Genomic DNA, 18,670 nt, shown 5'->3' with positions numbered 1-18,670 from the left:
AAGGAAATGACATTGTGATAAATTTCTGTGTCAAATGCATACAAGTGTGTTTAGTGTTTTGCAAATCACTGTGTGTAATGTTTTGCAAAAAGTGTGAAGCTGACAATGTGCTTACAGTTGTGCACATCTAGCCTTGTGTTTTGCTCCTTGAGTGTAAGGTTTTACTAATTGTGGGAAAGTTTTAATTTTAGTGTGTAAGCAATTGAAAAAAACTGTAAAAAGCAGTTTGTTTATTCTGTGGAAATAATTTCATGTTTTTGGAAGGGAAAAAAAGATAATAATTAACTATATGTTTGCTCATTCAAATTATACGAAATATATGCTGTTCGTCGAATTAGATTTCCATTTTGTCATGTGTTTCCTCGATCCAGACGGACTAGTTTGCCTTGGTGTGGGAGAGCCGCGATTCTTTCTGCAGGATAAAGCGTTACGCCAGTAGGTGGCGACAAGTTTCTGAGTGAATCATTCATAAGTCATTCATTTAACTGATTCGTTCAAAAACACTGATTCATTCAGGAAGTAATAAGTGTGTGTGTTGCTCGGAGACGTGATGGTTAATTATTTTGTAGCTTCGTTTGGAAATATCTTCGTTGATAGACCGAAAATAGGGAAAGTAACTGGCATTGTAAGTTACTCAGTATTAGTGTTTATCAAACTATTATATTAAAAGCAATATCACAATTGTGCCTTTGTTCTGAATAGGCCTATAATCACATCTGTGATGACTACTCACAGCTGTGCTGATAACATTGTTTGTGTATTGTTAAGTTTGTCATTATATGAGCATGTTGTTTTTTTGATGACCAAGGGAAGCGTACAGTAGCCACTGTGATTCTGATTCAGTAAAAAGCATCCATAAGCATTTTAGACCAGAATAATTCTACAAACACAAAATAGGGGCAGGACTGAACGAGCTTTTTATTTAATATTTCTATTCAATGCAGCTGATAAAGTCAATATTCCTCATCTGTATATGTGAATGAGGAAGTGGTTTTTGTATTGCTTTGACCCTGAACTCATTCACAGTGACTCTCTAGCACAGTAATACACAGCAGTGTCTTCAGTCTTGAGGCTGTTCATCTGTAGATACAGTTTACTGCTGGAGGCATCTCTGGACACTGTGAACCTTCCCTGGACTGACTGGGAATAGCTTATAGGAGAACTGGATGTGCTGATGTATGCAATCCACTCCAGACCTTTCCCAGGGCTCTGTCTGATCCAATGAAGATAGAGATTGCTGAATGTAAATCCAGTTATTGTACATGTAAGTTTATGAGACTCTCCCGGTTTTTTAACCACTGTCTCAGACTGAGTGAATGTCTGACATTCAATACCTGTGGAAAAAGAAACAATATTAAATTTATGAAGATGTTATCATGTTAAATTGTTGCACTCATAATGATTATTCTATGCAGCGACTTACATGGTAAAACTGCCAGAATTACAAATACAAGAAACTTTTTAAACATGGTGTATGTGAAGTTTAAACCAGAAAGACAGACTTTGTTCCTAGAGTTCAGATGTCTGGTTAGATCATTGAACAAGACATTGACACATTTAAAGTGGGAAGGTGATTTGCATATATTCAAATCAAAGAACTAGTGGTATGAAAGGCTGACATATGTTTGGTCCAGATTTAGATTTTAATGTTTGAGATCTGTATAAACATACCGTTATTTTTCTATTATTAGAGAACAAAGTCATTACTTTTAAATTCTTTAATGGATTTTAATGTAATTGCTATTAATTATAATATAAAATTCAGATATGAATATTATAAAATATGAAATTACAAGAATAGTAAGTGTACATTTTTTAAATAAAACAGCATTGCAATTTTAAAATCACTAAAATCAATGTTGAAGATCAATTTTGATCAATACTGTTGTAAGCGACTCATATCACACAGAAATATTTTAGTTCATTGACTGACATAAATCTGTGGTGATGAAACAGTGTCTAAAAACTTTAACACACTGAAAACAAGCCATCAATACAGAACTTTATTGACCAAAAGGCAGAGCCATAAAAATCATAAAAATTTTCCTTCGAGTCTGGCTTAGGCAAAGAAAGCAAAGCCAATGTGACAGATAGAAGAGATTATTGATTTTAATGACTTCCTATTGAAACATATAATACTTTATCTGTAAATCTCTTGTCCTGTAAATCTGTTATCTGTTGTTAATGAAAAACATGATGAATACCCTAATTTAAGTTTTTGTACAGGGAGGCTGTTGGCGTCTGTCACTGTGATTCTCTGGCACAATAATACACAGCTGTGTCTTGAGCTTGCATATTATTTCCCTGCAGTGTTATTGTGTTACTGGAGGTGTCTCTGGTGATGCTGAACTTGCTTTTCAGTGAATCCTTGTAGTATAAGCTTCCACCACTCGAGATCAATCCGATCCATTCCAGAGCTTTTCCTGCAGGCTGACGAATCCAGCCTGTACCAGAGCTAGTAACTGAATAGGAGACTTTACAGCTGATAGTTAGACTGGCATCAGGACGGACAGTCAGAGACTCAGGCTGAGTGAGTTCATATGAATCAATACCTGTTGGGAAAATTAATAATCATACAAAATGATTATTAACAAGCTTCATCTAAATCTGCAAGAAAATTGTATGTTCAAAAAAACTTACAGTTTACACTTGCCAGAAGCAAGACTGAAACTGCAGAGAACATGGTGACGTGACAGATTGAATGAAAAGGAATAGTTCTTCCCTTCCTCTAGAGATCAGATGAACTGACTCGTGTCCACTGGTTATATCTCAGGCAAAAAATTTACATAAACACATGTATTAGTTGTTGCTTTTTTTCTTTAGTTAAATTATGTCAAAACAATAATTTATTAATAAAAATCAGTAGGCTAGAATCATTTAAATCATTGTGGCCTGAAAACATTGATTTTATTACACGGAATGAAAATGGAAAGTCTATGCTTGCTGTCTAATGACACACAGGCTAATAATCATGTTTCAAACCATTGTCAAGATATAATCATTTAAATGGTGCATGGCTGTCATAAAACCCTTTCTTTTTTTTCTTTCTTTATTTTGAGAAAATGTCCTCTAAAAATTCCAAACAATTATTGACAGGAGATTTATTAAATTAGTGCATTAAGATATAAATTAGAACGTCCTGCACCCACTAGTAAAATATTATATCTGGTGTCTGAATAATTTTTGGCTTGACTGTATATGATATACGAACTGAATATATGAATTCATATATCTGTGTAGCTAAGTGTTTAAATTCATATATCATATATATATATATATATACATATATATATATATATATATATATATATATATATATATATATATATATATATATATATATATACACACTCTAAACAAAAATGGTGCTAAATAGCACTAAAAGTGGTTCATTGGCTTGTAATCATAGGGGAACCACTTTAAGTGCCATATAGCACCTACCTTTGTCAAATGGTGCAATGTAGAACCATAAGAGGTGCCATATAGCACCTTAACCACCCCAAAGAACCGCTAAAGAACCGCTGAAGAACCAAACTGGGCTTAACAGGTTCTTTAAATGGTAGTGGTGCTATATAGCACCTTAACCACCGCAAAGAACCGCTGAAGAACCATTTTTTTTTAGTCTGTGTATATATATATATATGTAGCTTACATGCACTTAATGGAGAAAAACTAATAAAATAAAAGTGTTTGTGAAGTGTTTATCCAGTGAAGATGAACCATAAGCAATATATCTTGATTGTTAATAGAGTGCCTGATAAAGTTTTGAGAAGTAAAAAAAAAAAAAGCATTCTGTGACTGTGAGTCACTGTGGACGACTTTACTTCTTGTATTACACTGCATCCTACTGACAAAATTGAGAACTGCAGTTTTAGACTATAAGTGTGTCATGTCTTTCTAATCCAGTTTTTGTATCATTTTCACATACGTTAGTGTCACAGTGCTTGTTTTGCACAGAAATACACAGCTGAGTCCTCTTCTGTCAGTCCGGACAGTTTCAGATACATCATGCTTTTCGAATCATCTCTGCTGATTTCAAGTCTTTCCTTAAAGGATTCTGCCTTGTGTCCACTTCCCGAACTGTAGCCCAGGCCCATCCACACAAGAGGTTTTCCAGCTTGTTGTCTGATCCAGTGCATAGTACAGCAGTCAAAGCTGAACCCAGATCCTCTACAGGACAGAGTCAGAGTTTCTCCAGGCTTTTTCTGAACCGTGCTTTCAATGGACTCCATATTCTGACATTGCATGCCTGTAAGGGAAAGTAGGGTCGTTTTTTTTTTTATTAAACAATATATGTATATACATATATATGTGTGTGTGTGTGTATATATATATATATATATATATGTATATCCTTTAATAACTCACAGTTTAGGTTGAACAAGATTAGTATTAAGAGTATATTCTTCATCTTCATCTCTATTTGATGAGACTTCTAGCATCACTCAACTCAGTCAGCAGCATATAAATACTTGTATCATAATGGATTTAGAATTTGCATAATGAGGATATGATGGAAGATCACTGAGATGACCATTAGCCATGGTTACAAAGATGATAACCAGAATCCAATGTATGAAGGGCAACTTAACATTGATTACATTTCTAAATTTCATTATTTGATTGGTATGACATTTTTTCTCAATATATCTATTATAATCTAAATATCTATATATATATAGATATATCTAATCTATATCTAAATATATTATCTATATATTTTGTTTTCATTCACTTAAAAGACCAAACCTAATACAATATGAATTAGAATGTTTGTAAACTGAACTTTATCCAGTGAAAGAACCATAAAAATGTATCAAGATGTTGATAGAATGTCTGAGAATGTGTTTAAAAGAAAATATTCTGTGATTGTGAGTCACTTTTCTTGTCGACTTTATTTGGATTCTACTGCAACCTACTGACACAAATGATAACTGCAGTTTTACACCGTATGTGTGTTTTGACAGTTTTAGTATTATTTGCACGCAGGTTCATGACACTGTGCTTGTCTTGCACAGAAATACACAGCCGAGTCCTCTTCTGTCAGTCCAGACAGTTTCAGATACACCATGCTTTTTGAATTGTCTCTAGTCATTTCTATTCGTCCCTCAAAACTTTTGGCATAGTCATGTCCTTGTCCACTAGCATAGACACGGCCCATCCAAATCAGAGCTTTCCCAGGTTGCTGTCTGACCCAGTGCATGTGGTGGCTTCCGAAAGTAAATCCTGATCCTCTACAGGAAAGACTCAGAGTTTCTCCAGGCTTTACCACTGATTCGGAAGAAATGGACTCCATATTCTGACCTTTCACTCCTATTGAAAAATAAAACAGAAATAAGAACACAACAATTTCTACTGTACAATATGAGATGGTACAAGGGTTCACATTACGACACACACTTGCAAAGGCCAGTAAAAGCAGAAGGTAAAGCAGGTTGATGGACATGTTTGAGTCAATGAAGAGACCTCATATGAGATGCAATGGAGGACTGATCATATATATCCACTCAATTGTAGGGTGGTGACGTCACGCAGATTTAAAAAAGACAAATTGCTGTTTAAAAATATTTAGACTACATTTTGTCGAATTGTAATTGTACAATTATTGGGAGTATGCAGTTCAAATCAAAATGTTGGAGTTGCTGACAAGTATTTCTAATATAATTTTTACATAAATAATTTTACGAATAATGATTTCACGTGGCATCATTTTATACAGTAGCTGATCAATTCTTCAATTCAAAAAGCTGTTATTCTTGTTTGCCAGCTTAAATCTCAAAAAGTGGGAGCCACTTATTCAAACCAGATTAAGACAACAACAGCCATTTAGGGACTGACATGTTATCATTGTGTGATGACAATTTATTGGAGATAAAATAAGAAAGAAAGAAACCGAAAAATATATTTGGCCTTTAGCGAGAAAACAGCTTCATCCACCCTATGACCATTTAAAAGTAACAAAGAGTGTTCCCTTTTTGTCAAACTATTCACTGACACAATAAATTACAGTTTCAGGTTTTTTAAGCTAAACTATGTAGATTTACATTACAAATATAATTTCAAAAGATTAAATCTTGCTGGTCTTTAAATGTCCAAAATGTGGTAGATGTTGTGTAGAAATTTAGATTTTCAACTGACTAACTTTCAAACCTTTAAAGAATAAAAAGATCAACATTTATAGGAATTAATATACAGTATCATAATATTAAAAAGGTTTTAATGTGAAATTTAACCTGAAAGAGAAGGCATGTCATTTTATGAAAATGAAAATGACACAAACACAACCATATGATCATGCAAAAAGAAAGAAACTAGTTTTAGCCCACTCGAAGGAGTCAAATTCTCTGGGGCAAGTCCCGAAACCATGTCTACCCAAGAGAATATGGCCAAAGCTTATTACAGCTCACTGAAACACCCTTAAAACTAGTGAACCTTTCAAGCGTTAAACCGACTCATTTTGTTAGTCAAAACATCAACAGCTGTGCCATGCACCTGTGCATTAGCTCTTTTTTTTTAACATGGTGTTTATGTGGGGGTGGGGTATTAGTAAATATTTTCATGAATTTTAAAAGAATGTGCATTAAAAAATTAACTATAAAAAAAACATTAAAATCATAAAAATGCGTAAATAAAAACAATAACCACTAAACAAAATAGTAAAAAAAAAAAAAGAAAAAAAAAAGAAAGAAAGAAAGATAATATGCAAGATGCAACAAATGTAAAATCACTGTTCATTTCCAGTATAGAAGGGACTGGATTATCTAAACATACACTGGTCAAACAGTTTTATAAAATTATCATTAAAAATCATAAAAAGGACTTACACTTTTAAATCTTCTTTACCCTTAAAGTGTATGCTTATAACATCCATTTAGCTTGTAGCCTACACATTTAAAACAAATTAAAAAAAATTTTTAAATACACTTAAATTAATAGGCTATCTGAATATCATTTTTTATATTTATATGATTTGAAAGATTACCCATTGATAATTTATAGAGATTAGTGGTCACATTTATCACTTCTTTTCAAGAATTCTGATCACATTCCCATAAACAATGAATTGGCTACCTTATTGTTACATTTGATTTAATCTTACTTAGCCTATATGCACAAGCCAGCTTTAACAAAATAAGTCTAATATAGGCTTCGAAGTCTGATAATGTTGATTATTATGTGCAAATGTAATACTATGCATTATGGCTATTAGTGTGGTCAAAAATAGCTACATCAACAGTCAGTGCAAGATTACATTTCCCGTCTGAACAATAGGCCTATTTGAAGAAGAAAAAAATCTGGTTTCTGTTTTAATAAACTGTTATTTTAGGTTTAGTTCCACATGAACTCCCTTTTAATATTACAAAGGCGTCCAAAAGTTTGCCCAACGTGTGTTGAGCACTTCTCGAACTGCTGCATTTTGTTGATTTTTACACATTCGCAACAACAATTTAATCGCGCTGCTATTGTGTGTGTGTGTGTGTGTGTGTTTGAAGTGTTAGTATGATTACAAAGTTAAGGATAAACAGCAGGTTTTTCGGGCTTCAGTATATGACTAAGATGCCAAACTCGACAAACTTGAATTTTTGAATGAAACGCGAACACCCGGAAATAGTCTTCACGTGTTAGTGAAAAACACAGGGTTGTACCAGTAAGAAGAGTTATTTTCTGAGAAAAGTAAGTTTATTTCATTAAAGGTAAGATTATTCATCGTATGTATTTGTCACACTTGGATGATCTTGTAAAGTGCTTCCGATTTATCATCTAGGCTAACGTTACATGTTTTGTAGCATGTTGTGTTATTTAAGGATCTTCTATATTTTCCGCATTGTTGTGGCTTTGGTAATGAGTAAAAAGTAATAATAGCGATGTGCAGACATACTGTGCAGAGCTGAGAGACAAATTATTATTATAAGCGACATATATTAGAGACCTCTGTCTACATCTCTTCCCTTTTGTTGAGTTGTAGGATTTTGATTACAAAACAATCCCTTCTATTAAATAGGTAGCTAACAGCGAAAGAATCTGGAGATAACTGTAGAAACAGAAAAGCGGGTAGAATAATCTAAATGAAACGAAATGGGCGAGGCTTCGCGGCCCGGAAGTTGTTTGACATTTGTGAGGTGCGTAATGTCTAAATAATAATTCGCCTATTTTAAATGCCCACTACGTATTTCAGATCGAAGTGTCGCAGTGCTGTTATTCAATCATTGTCCAGACAGACAACCACTTGACGTCAACGGTGTTGTTACTTTGTTCCTGTTACTTTTCTCAGTGCTGGTCAGCATGACTAATCACAATCGTTTGTGATTGCTGGGTAATGATTTGTAAACAGCTGCTATTGCAGGTTTACATTTGTGTCAGGTAGTAGGGAAATAACACATTTATATGATTTAAGTTTTAAGCAGAAAAAAATACAAATGTGGCTAAATGGAGGATTTGGTTTTCAGAGCCCCTTACATCATCCCATGGAGAAACCCACTGAGCACACGTACAGATCCAAGATGTTTTTTTGCGCTCTATCTAGAAAGTTTCACATTCTAAATATTGTGTACACACAAATTTTGACATCCTCTGTAACCCCATTTCCAGCACTGGTGTTCTCACTATGGAGAGCCAGAAACAGGTGCTGGAGAGGGTGCGGGGTGCTTTCCGCTCTGGTGTGACCCGTCCCGTCCAGTTCCGTTTGACTCAACTGGAGGCCATGATGTCACTTTTTGAAGACAATGAAACACAGATATTGGAGGCAATGCATAAAGACCTTGCTAAGGTATAAACATGCACTGGTTCACACGCAAGTACTTTTGAAATCGACACACAAATGATGCTTTAATCTTGTCTGTCCTGCAGCCCAAGTTTGAGGCAGTGCTGTCAGAGATTGAAATAGTGGTGAATGACATTTGCTGCACCATCAGCAACCTGCAAACCTGGATGCAGGACTCTTATGTGGCCACAAACTTGGTAAGATAATAATACAATTTCGCATACACTGATATTTGAGCTATAACACTTACTAAATATTAAAATGCTCCAACAAATATTGTTTAATGGAAACCTTCCAAAAATCTAGTCAATGCAGATGTGAGGTTGATCTCCCTGAAAATACGTGTGTTTCAGGCAACAAAGCTGGATGACTGTTTTGTCCGCAGGGAGCCATTAGGTGTCGTTTTGATTATTGGAGCATGGAACTATCCTCTTCAGCTAATTTTGTCACCTTTGATTGGTGCAATCGCTGCAGGTACCATCTATATCTTTTTCTGTTATATGGCCATGGTCATGATAGTCTAGTGGTGTAATTTTATAGTATGCATTGGAGTCGGGTTCAAATCATATTATACTATAAATTGTACAATGAACCAAGCAAAATTGCGACTGATCTCGACTGCCAGTCATCGCCCTGCAATTTAATGTATGGAAAAAAACCGAATTTACTTTTTGATAACACCGTATGAGATATATGGGTAAACCCAACCCCAAATAAAAAGAACAATTATTATTTCTTCTAAAATTTACTTAAGTTTTCACTGTAATAATTACTGCAATGTCTTCAGACCCAATTATATCTGCCAATTTTGAATTATGAACCAAATCGAGAACATACATTATAATCACCTTTACTGTCGTCATCGATTTAGTCTTCTACATCTGTAGCATATATAAAACAAATGAATTTTAGCCATCAGCACTGGTCACAACGCAAGGCTAAATGCACCTTATCTCTGTGTTTGGAAGCAGATTTTGAGATACTCTAACATGTTTTGTTTTCTCAAAAGGCTGATATTAAAATGGATATGTAACACAAATCTCATTAAATGCTAAAAATCTTCAGTTGTGTTGATAGAATGATATATTGTACAATTTTCTTCAGGCAAAAACCCTGTGATTCTGCATGAATCATGTTAGCAAAATTACATATTTTGGCTGCAAAATGGTGAAATTCACCAAAAGGTGATGACTTTGGGTCATTATTATTATACTTTTACCTATAATTGTGAAGCTTAATTATCAAATAATTATTATTATTTATTTATTTTGTATTTTGAAAGTTGCATTAAAGTGGGCATGAAACAGAAAATGGCGATAGTCTTTTCTTCCTTACTGTGCCATATATCGTGAAATGACTTTTTGAACAAGAAAAAAAGTATGGAGTTGATTGTATGGTCGTTGTGGTTTTGCTATTGCGGTGATGTCATGTGAGTGACAGGTTGTCCTTCCCTCACGGCAGTAAACACGTCATCAGAAGAGAAGAGATGTCACTGCAAAAGGGAGAGGAAGATATTTTGATTAAAGATTACAAGGGCTCATGAATAAAAAAAAGAATGATGTGCATAGATTAATCATTTGTAATAAACACTGCAATATTTCATAAAAAATAAGAAATGCCCATTTTGATTTCATGGTGACTTCCATTGAAAAAAAATCACAAACAACGCCTTATATCACATCTGCAATAAGTTTAATAGTAATATTTCTTTTATTAGGTAACTGTGCGATTCTGAAGCCATCAGAAATAAGTCAAGCAACCGAAAAACTTATTGCTGAACTCATTCCTAAGTACCTGTCCCAGGTAATCTTTGGGAAAGACCCATATGATCTAACTTCACACTTCATGGTCTCATGGTGCTACTGTGTTCATGAAAAGGTCTGTAATGTGTGCCATGTGTGTTTTGTCTTGTAGGAGTGTTATGCAGTCATTTGTGGTGGAGCAGAAGAGACCAAGACATTGCTGGAGAATAAATTTGATCATATCTTCTACACAGGTTTGAGTTTTCATTGTTATCAATGACAGATTCAAGAAAAGCTGTCACCTTTCCATATTTGCTTCAACATCTCATGTCTTTTCTCCTCCAGGCTCGCAGTCAGTGGCTCGTTGCATCCTGCAGGCCGCAGTGGTTCACCTCACCCCAGTTACTCTGGAGCTGGGTGGCAAGTGCCCTTGTTTAATATATGGCCGGCTAGACATGAAAGCTGCTGCTAAGAGGCTGGTGTGGGCCAAGTTTTTCAATGCTGGACAGAGCTGTGTGGCTCCAGACTATGTTTTATGCACCGCTGAGACGAGAGAAATGCTGTTACCTTTTATAAAAGAGGCTCTGGAGAGCTTTTACGGATCTGAGCCCCAGCAAAGCCCAGACATGGGACGTATTGTGACAGACAGGCACTGGAACCGACTGGTTGAGCTGCTAAAAAAGTCTGAGGGAAAGGTAGTGATTGGAGGACAGAGTGTCAAAGAGACCAAGTACATTGGTAAGTACAGTATATAGACAAAAAGTGTGGGGTCAGTGTGAGATCATTCAAAGAATATAGAAAAAAATATACACCACCGTTTCCACAAAATATTAAGCAGCACAATGGATTTTGATGATAAGAAATTATCATAAGTAACAACTCACTTATTCCATTACATGAATAAATAAGTTATATATATATATATATATATATATATATATATATATATATATATATATATATATATATATATATATATATATAATCATGATTAATCGCATCTAACCTAAAAGTTTTTGTTTATATAATATGTGCGCATATATATATATAATAAATACACACACACACATATATATATATATATATATATATATATATATATATATATATATATACACATACACATAGACACACACATATATATTTATTATATTATATATATCATATATTTACACACACATATATTTATTTAATATATATGCGCACATATTATATAAACAAAAACTTATGTTAGATGTGAGAAATTGTGATATATATAAATATATATTTAATATATATATATATATATATTTTTTTTTTTTTATTATTATTATTGTAAAATCTCAATATTATTCTCAAGATTACTGTTTTTATTGTATTTTTGATCAAATAAATGCAGCCTGGGTAAGACTTCTGTATAATATATACTACTCTTACTACCTATGCAGTATGTATTGTGCATTTTCTGGGATGACCTACTGAATTTCCTAAAATGTGCAGTATACATTCACATAAAAAAGCAGCTAAGCTATTAATACATTCTGAATTCTCTCTCTTTTACTTTTCCGTGGACTATCTCAGCCCCTACTGTGGTCGTGGATGTAAAGGAGTCGGATGCTTTAATGCAGGAGGAGATTTTTGGCCCCATTCTCCCCATTCTGACCATCAAGTCTCTCGATGAAGGAATCAATTTCATGAACGAGAGGGAAAAGCCCCTGGCACTTTACGCCTTCTCTGATGAGTCTCAAGTAAGGAAGGAAAGAACAAAAGTCATTAACTAGATTAACACAGTAAAGTGTGAAGTGAGCTATGAATGAATTGGTGTATATCTCTATTTTTGTTAAGGTTGTTAAAACAGTTCTGGAGAGGACCAGCAGTGGAGGCTTCTGTTCCAATGATGGAATAGCACACATGACCCTTCCTGGTTTACCCTTTGGCGGAGTGGGTAAGTCGGAATGCATTTCTTTCATTTAATTACAACTGCAGTGCATTTCTTCAGGTGAGTGAAGGCGAAATCGGACTTTTTGTTTGTGTTTGTCCCAGGTGCCAGTGGGATGGGCAACTACCACGGTCGCTGGAGCTTTGAGACATTCAGTCACAAGCGTGGCTGCATGCTGAGGGGCTGGGGGCTGGAGCGCGTCAATGTGCTGCGCTACCCCCCCTATACCGAAAGCAATCTCAGCTGGCTGCGCTGGGCCACCACTGCCAAGAAGAAGGGGTGGGCATCATGCTCTGTTATGTGAGGGCTGTTATGTGTCTGATGCTGACAGATTGCAACCAGGGAGCCAAAAACATATGCCGTGGCTTTCACCAATGTCTGGTTACAGTGAGTCTGGTCACCATGCGTTTGGCCTGCGTCACAAACCTTTATCTTTCGGTTTTTAATTGTGATGTTTTTCAAAACACCACCAGAGGTCAGCATTGAGATAAGTTGCTTCTTCAGGATGCTTCTGTGGTGAGAAAGAGGCCATTTACTTGATACTAATTCATTTATTTTAACTACCATTGTTCTAATACACTACTTTTATGTGTTTATTCACATCTGTGGATTAAAAAAAAATCCACTCTAGGAAAATTTACTGAAATGGATCATCCATATTTGTAATTAAATACTGTAGTAAAAAAGGGACATGGATAGCATTATGTTTGGATACTTAACGAGGTAATTTAGTATCATATACTGCCACATATTTTGCTATAAAGTTTATGGTTTTCAATTGGTGAATATATAGAAGAAGCATTTATAGTTTATGAGTTGTATACTTGATGTGTCATTTTCATCTGAAAGGTTGAGTACAAAAATAAAGTCTGACAAACATGTTTACCCTCAGGAAACATGATGGGGATTTATACGTGTGTGATTGCATTTGTTTTACTTTTGGGAATTTGGTTTATGTTGCAACCATTAATTCATTAGAAAATTACATCACACACGTTTCATTGACATTTGACATGGAGTACGTTGAAAAGTTTGGGGTCTGTAATATTTTTTTTTAATGTTTTTCAATTTAAGTCTCTTATTTTTACCAAGGTTGTAATTCATTTGATAAAAAATACAGTAAAAATGTGAAATATTGTAACTTAAAATGACAAAGCTGAATTTTCAGCATAATTACTCCAGTATTCAGTGTCACATGATCCTTCAGAAATCATTCTGATATGCCGATTTGCTGCTCAACAAACATTTCTCATTATTAATGTTAAATATGTGTACTTTCTGTAGAAACTGTGATCTTTTTTTTAAGATCCTTTGATGAATAGTAAGTTCAAAAGAACAGCATTTATTTGAAATTGAAATAGTTTGAAACAATGTAAAAGTCTTTACTGTCACTTAAAAAAAATGTATGCATTAATATCTTAAAAAAAAAAAAATCGATATATATATATATATATATACACCAACCCCAAGTTTTGAATGAGAGTCTCCCTCTTAATATTCAGCAATATTATTGATCTGACTGCACTGATGTTGCATGAGAACTGAATTGAGTTGGACGATGACAACACTGTTTTCTTCAGAACTGATTTAATAAACTGATTTAGATTAAATAAACGAAATAATTCATGATCTTCACAACAGAACTGTATCAACACTGACCTGACTTCTGCTGATGAATGACACTACTTTCTTTAGAGCTTCTTTACAGCAGAAATTAACTGTTTGCATCCATGAATCATTTTCCTGTAATCACTGTAAAGCAGCTTTGAAACTATATCTGTATTGTATAAAGTGCTATATAAATAAAGGTGACTTGACTCTGGTAAACTAATCTGATTTCATGAGCCGTTTGTACTCTTTCAAGTTTAATAATATTACAAAGTTTAAAAAAAGACAGGAAAACCATCCTAATTTACCCCAAATTTTATTTGAATAAAATTTACAAACACTCTTGCTTCAAATAATTTTGACAGGAATTATATTAAACTGAGGGGCACATTTACAATCCAGAGTATTTTATAGTGTGACATGGTAATACTCTGGCCAAATAATATACAGGCATCAGGCCATGTACTGTAATCTTGTGTTCCCATCTAGTTTGTTTGCAACAAACCTCATTTTTGCTATATTTGCAGAATACAAAACTGAGGGCAGACTGAGTGTCATTACACTTGTATCTGTAATGTCCAGATTCCAGAATTGTGTCTCAGGACTAGACTTAGTGAGACTTAATAAAATGAAAGATACAAAAGGCAGGTCACAGGGTTCAGATATGATGTGTGAGCTGGTGACTGTCCCCTCAAACATCTGCCAGAAGAAACGCTGAACCAGCGATGCAGTAGTTGACTCGCTCCTGCTGGGAGTCTAATTCAGGGTTCAGGTTTGTATGAGGAGGGAGGGTTGCTGCCGGACTGGCCCGGCTCAGAGGCTTGAGGCTGAGGGGAGGTGGAGGCGCTTGCAGGGCTAGTGGGTTCTTTTTGAACAAGTTCTGGCTCGTCTTGCCCAGCCTGTGGTGGATGAACCAGGACCTTGTCGATAATCCCGAAATCCTGTGCTTCCATCGGGCTCATGTACCGGTCTCTCTCCATTACGCCCTCTAAGCGGGGACAACAAAACTTGACGATGTCAGGAAGTGACACAATAACCCAATTTAAAATAAAGCTATTATTATAATATCAATGAAAGGTTTGTAACAGCAACATTACCTATAATCTCCAATTTCTGCCCTGTGTGTTTGGAATAGATGTAGTTGATCTGTCTTTTCAGTTTGAGAATCTCCTCTGCCTGGATGGCAATATCAGTTGCTTGCCCCTGAAATTATAAATAATGGAGTTTAAGTTTTCGGCAAAGTTATGAAAGCAGCCCCCTCTTTTTTCTTCTTTTAATCCCCCATTATTACCCTTGCCCCTCCAGAGGGTTGGTGCACCATGATTCGGGCATTGGGCAGGGAATGTCTCATGCCTGCGGTTCCCGCGGCCAGAAGGAGACTGCCCATACTGGCAGCCTGGCCCACACACCAGGTAGAGATGGGATTTAAGATGTACTGCATGGTGTCATAGATCGCAAGTCCAGCCGTAACCACACCTCCTGCAGGACGGAGACAAAACATGCTGCTTCAAACACTAAAAAAAAATTTCATTCACTTTTGTCATATTACTTATTGTCTTTTTCAGAATTGTTTTTCATGTGCTCATTATGACACTGTAAAGATGTCACACTGAAGTGAACTAATGAAAATTGAGATACACATTTGCAAGTGTTGTCTACATACAGCACATAGTAGTGCATAAATAAAAATGTAATTTGTGATCCACAATTTGCCATCTCATTTACAGTACTATATTGTTGTGACTGTGAATTCCCAAACAGGAATCAAGCAATCTCATCAGAAATGTTTTAACTGGACAGATTTAGACCATGCTAATGAATAAACCTGATAATCAGAATACGAAGCTGCTTAATTTTTATTTATTTTTCTGTCAATGCACTTATGTGTCTCTCACCAGGACTGTTGATGTACATGTGAATAGGCTTATTGTTGCTCTCTGACTGAAGAAAGAGCAGTTGAGCGATAACCAGAGAAGCTACAGTGTCATCGATCTAGATGAAGAAAAGGACAGAAAAACAGGTAGGACACAACTGGAAAAGGCTTTTTGGAAATCATTTTAGATCATTGTGTGTTTTTCCTTGCATTTGAACGTACTGGACCCATAACACATATGATCCTCTCTCTAAGCAGCCTTGAGTAGATGTCATAGGCTCGCTCTCCTCGTCCCTGAAACAGACGAAAGACTAGCAGTCAAGTTCCTCCAACACTGAAAAGCTGCATCTTTAATAAGTTAACCGTTCAATTTACAGATAGTGGCTCTAAAGGTAACGTCTTGATACTATGATCAGCATAAGGCAAGTAATTAACGTGCTTCTAATGTGCTCTTACCGTCTGCTCCACAACTATAGGTATAAGTGGACTTCTCCATGGCGCACTCAGATGAATGGACCGGTTGACTTTGAGTGCAGAAACACCACAATGTAAGACCCTCTGGAAAGACAACAGTTATTGTGGTGATGATCAGTGGCCGAAAAGAGTGTCAACATCATGTATCCAAGGTCGTTGGACATTTTAGTGTCGAGCTTGGCATAACTGGGACGCTCAACAGAGCACAAATCAACTCAATGCTGACATTACGCGTCAATTAAAAAACGCAAATTTTGTGAAAACGAGCGAAACATTTAACGTAAGTCATAAACTTACAGATACCAAGTAGTTTTACATAAAGCAATCCTGCTGGCAAAAGAATATTTGTACAATAGCGTGTTTATCATAAATGTCATTGCTACTATAGTAAGGTAAGAGTTGTTTCACATACTGAGACAATTTTTTTCAAATGAATTCTTAATTTACAGAAGGCGGTTTAATACTCACACGTAACAGCATGTTTTTATTGAGCAACCCTCACGCGACCCCTATTGACCCGGATGTGATATATTCAGCAGCTTGATCGTGAAGCCAGAGACTCTCTCATTGAAGAGAGATATGGTGAAGTCGAGAAAGTGTGATTATAACGTCTGCTGATGCCTTGTCTATCTTTGTTTTGCAATTGTGTATACACAAATATTTTTTGTGGATATGGAAAATTGTATCAGAAGTAATAGCGAATATAATCCATTTATTAGGCTATATGACAAGCTTTTCCCACACAAAAACAGTATATAGTATAAAATATAAAGAATACTTTAAAATTAGCCACATTTATATTGGTGAATATAAGGCATAAGAGTTTGAAGGAGGCATGAAACTTTTTCCTGAGAAATTAGGTTTGAATGTTTTTTTGTGTATTTTTATATCATGTTGTATATGTTATGTTTTAATCTTGTTAGTTTGTCTCTGCTACCATGACCAAGTTACATCTTCTCCGTTGCTTCCATTCAAACTGAACAGGAATGTTTAGCTGACTTTGGAGGCTCCTCTTGGAAAAGGGCTCTGGTGAAGCGGATCCACATGGTGAAACTAGACGCGAACGCAAGATGGCGCAATTCACTGTAGAGAGACTTTATTCATAATCTTTCCATTTGTGTAAAGTAACTTTAAAGTGAACAATTATTTGTCTTATTAGCATCAATGTTAATAATGCATTTGCCCACTTAACCCACGTTTTCATTCGTTTGAAAGAGAAAAAACACGAGAAAAAAAAGTGTAATATAAACATACAAATAAATGAAATGTAGAAAAAGTGGGTTGTGGGTAGAAAATAGGAAATATGATGAGCTCATAAAACAACACAAGTCAACGGGGTATTTTCGGGTTAATTATTTAAACTATTTCTTGATAGTTTGTTGTCCTTGTCGGTACACGATCCGTTCCACCTGCACGATCCGTTTCACGCATGCGTAGTAGACGCAGTAGAAAACGCACATGCGCAAATGATAATTCTGTTTTGCGACGATTTACGACACTGCACGATCTGTTCCACGTAGTTCTTTCTTCATGTAAGTGCAGATTGTCTAGGCAGAAATGCATATTTAAAAAAAGAAATGCATATTATGTTCCTTGTTGTCTTCTGTAAACAACATTGAAGGGATCATTTTCTTCATTTAGATTATATAGATATATATTAGCCTATATAGACCCATACCATACTAATACAAAATTACTCAACTTAAAAGTTAACTAATATTAGCAGCTTTTAATAATAAAAAAACGACACAAACCGTCTTTGACAATACTACTGACCTCAGACCAAAACACGGCAAGTTAAGCCTAATACCATACAGCAGTGAATCGCAAAGGAGAGTAGCCTATGGAGGAAACTGATCATGTATGTTAATGTAACAACTCCTTTATTATTTTTGGATTGGCAACCACGTAAACACATCGTAATGCATAGCGTAAGCTACATTTAAAAGCATCAAAATAGACCCGCTGTGAAATGTTAAACACAATACAACGTTACACAAATATGCCGCAAGTTGTGCCATCGCATGCGTGGTTCCGATAGTGTAGGAAAACCGTGACGTTTTCTACTACGTAATTACGCGCATGCGTGTACGGATCGTGCAGGTGGAACGGATCGTGTACCGACAGTTCTCATGCGCAGTCGCAGCATCGGTTTCGAAGATAGAGGCGCAGTTGAGCCAGTTGTTGTCAGTCCCAAAGTCAAGTCAGTCTCGTCTTGACATTTGTTGCAAACTTTCCCCGATCTGTCAGGAGACATGTCGAACAACAGCGCAAGCGGTGTGATGAGCCTGCAG

The 18,670-nt window shown here is 35.6% G+C and overlaps 2 protein-coding genes and 2 long non-coding RNA genes across 4 annotated transcripts; 1 reads left to right on the top strand and 3 right to left on the bottom strand.

Annotated features, from left to right (window-relative positions):
- Positions 1-710: 710 nt before the first annotated feature.
- On the bottom strand, positions 711-2,720 carry LOC309476279. Its single transcript, XR_014197990.1, has 3 exons — positions 2,641-2,720; positions 1,424-2,552; positions 711-1,334 (listed from the first exon to the last, which is right to left on the bottom strand). It is a non-coding gene; the product is annotated as an uncharacterized lncRNA (long non-coding RNA).
- Positions 2,721-3,911: 1,191 nt separating this feature from the next.
- On the bottom strand, positions 3,912-7,295 carry LOC309476228. The gene is made up of 3 exons (XR_014197978.1): positions 5,401-7,295; positions 4,369-5,313; positions 3,912-4,249 (listed from the first exon to the last, which is right to left on the bottom strand). It is a non-coding gene; the product is annotated as an uncharacterized lncRNA (long non-coding RNA).
- Positions 7,296-7,534: 239 nt separating this feature from the next.
- aldh3b1 (aldehyde dehydrogenase 3 family, member B1) lies at positions 7,535-14,252 on the top strand. Its single transcript, XM_082138971.1, has 10 exons — positions 7,535-7,674; positions 8,590-8,767; positions 8,848-8,958; positions 9,115-9,235; positions 10,479-10,564; positions 10,676-10,757; positions 10,849-11,241; positions 12,064-12,230; positions 12,328-12,427; positions 12,526-14,252. Exons 2-10 carry the CDS (start codon positions 8,606-8,608, stop codon positions 12,723-12,725), a joined length of 1,422 nt encoding a protein of 473 aa, XP_081995097.1. The 5' UTR covers positions 7,535-7,674; positions 8,590-8,605; the 3' UTR covers positions 12,726-14,252.
- A 76-nt stretch (positions 14,253-14,328) lies between these two features.
- On the bottom strand, positions 14,329-16,994 carry clpp (caseinolytic mitochondrial matrix peptidase proteolytic subunit). Its single transcript, XM_082139261.1, has 7 exons — positions 16,845-16,994; positions 16,359-16,460; positions 16,125-16,196; positions 15,925-16,021; positions 15,321-15,508; positions 15,127-15,232; positions 14,329-15,017 (listed from the first exon to the last, which is right to left on the bottom strand). Exons 1-7 carry the CDS (start codon positions 16,854-16,856, stop codon positions 14,791-14,793), a joined length of 804 nt encoding a protein of 267 aa, XP_081995387.1. The 5' UTR covers positions 16,857-16,994; the 3' UTR covers positions 14,329-14,790.
- Between the last annotated feature and the right edge of the window lie 1,676 nt (positions 16,995-18,670).

This window comes from Leuciscus leuciscus (assembly GCF_965113295.1).
Source record: "Leuciscus leuciscus genome assembly, chromosome: 1".
Lineage (NCBI taxonomy): Eukaryota > Metazoa > Chordata > Actinopteri > Cypriniformes > Leuciscidae > Leuciscus > Leuciscus leuciscus.
The sequence above is the reverse complement of the archived record's forward strand: the minus strand, read 5'-3'. Positions and strand labels throughout refer to the sequence as shown.

Bases quoted from the DNA above. Each gene is read 5' to 3' on its own strand.
- aldh3b1 (XM_082138971.1), top strand. From the start codon at position 8,606: ATGGAGAGCCAGAAACAGGTGCTGGAGAGGGTGCGGGGTGCTTTCCGC. The intron at 11,242-12,063 runs GTAAGTACAGTA...GGACTATCTCAG, and splicing joins CAAAGAGACCAAGTACATTG to CCCCTACTGTGGTCGTGGAT. The intron at 12,428-12,525 runs GTAAGTCGGAAT...TGTTTGTCCCAG, and splicing joins TTTACCCTTTGGCGGAGTGG to GTGCCAGTGGGATGGGCAAC.
- clpp (XM_082139261.1), bottom strand. The intron at 16,197-16,358 runs GTAAGAGCACAT...CGTCTGTTTCAG, and splicing joins CTATAGTTGTGGAGCAGACG to GGACGAGGAGAGCGAGCCTA. The intron at 15,018-15,126 runs GTAATGTTGCTG...GTCCCCGCTTAG, and splicing joins GCAGAAATTGGAGATTATAG to AGGGCGTAATGGAGAGAGAC.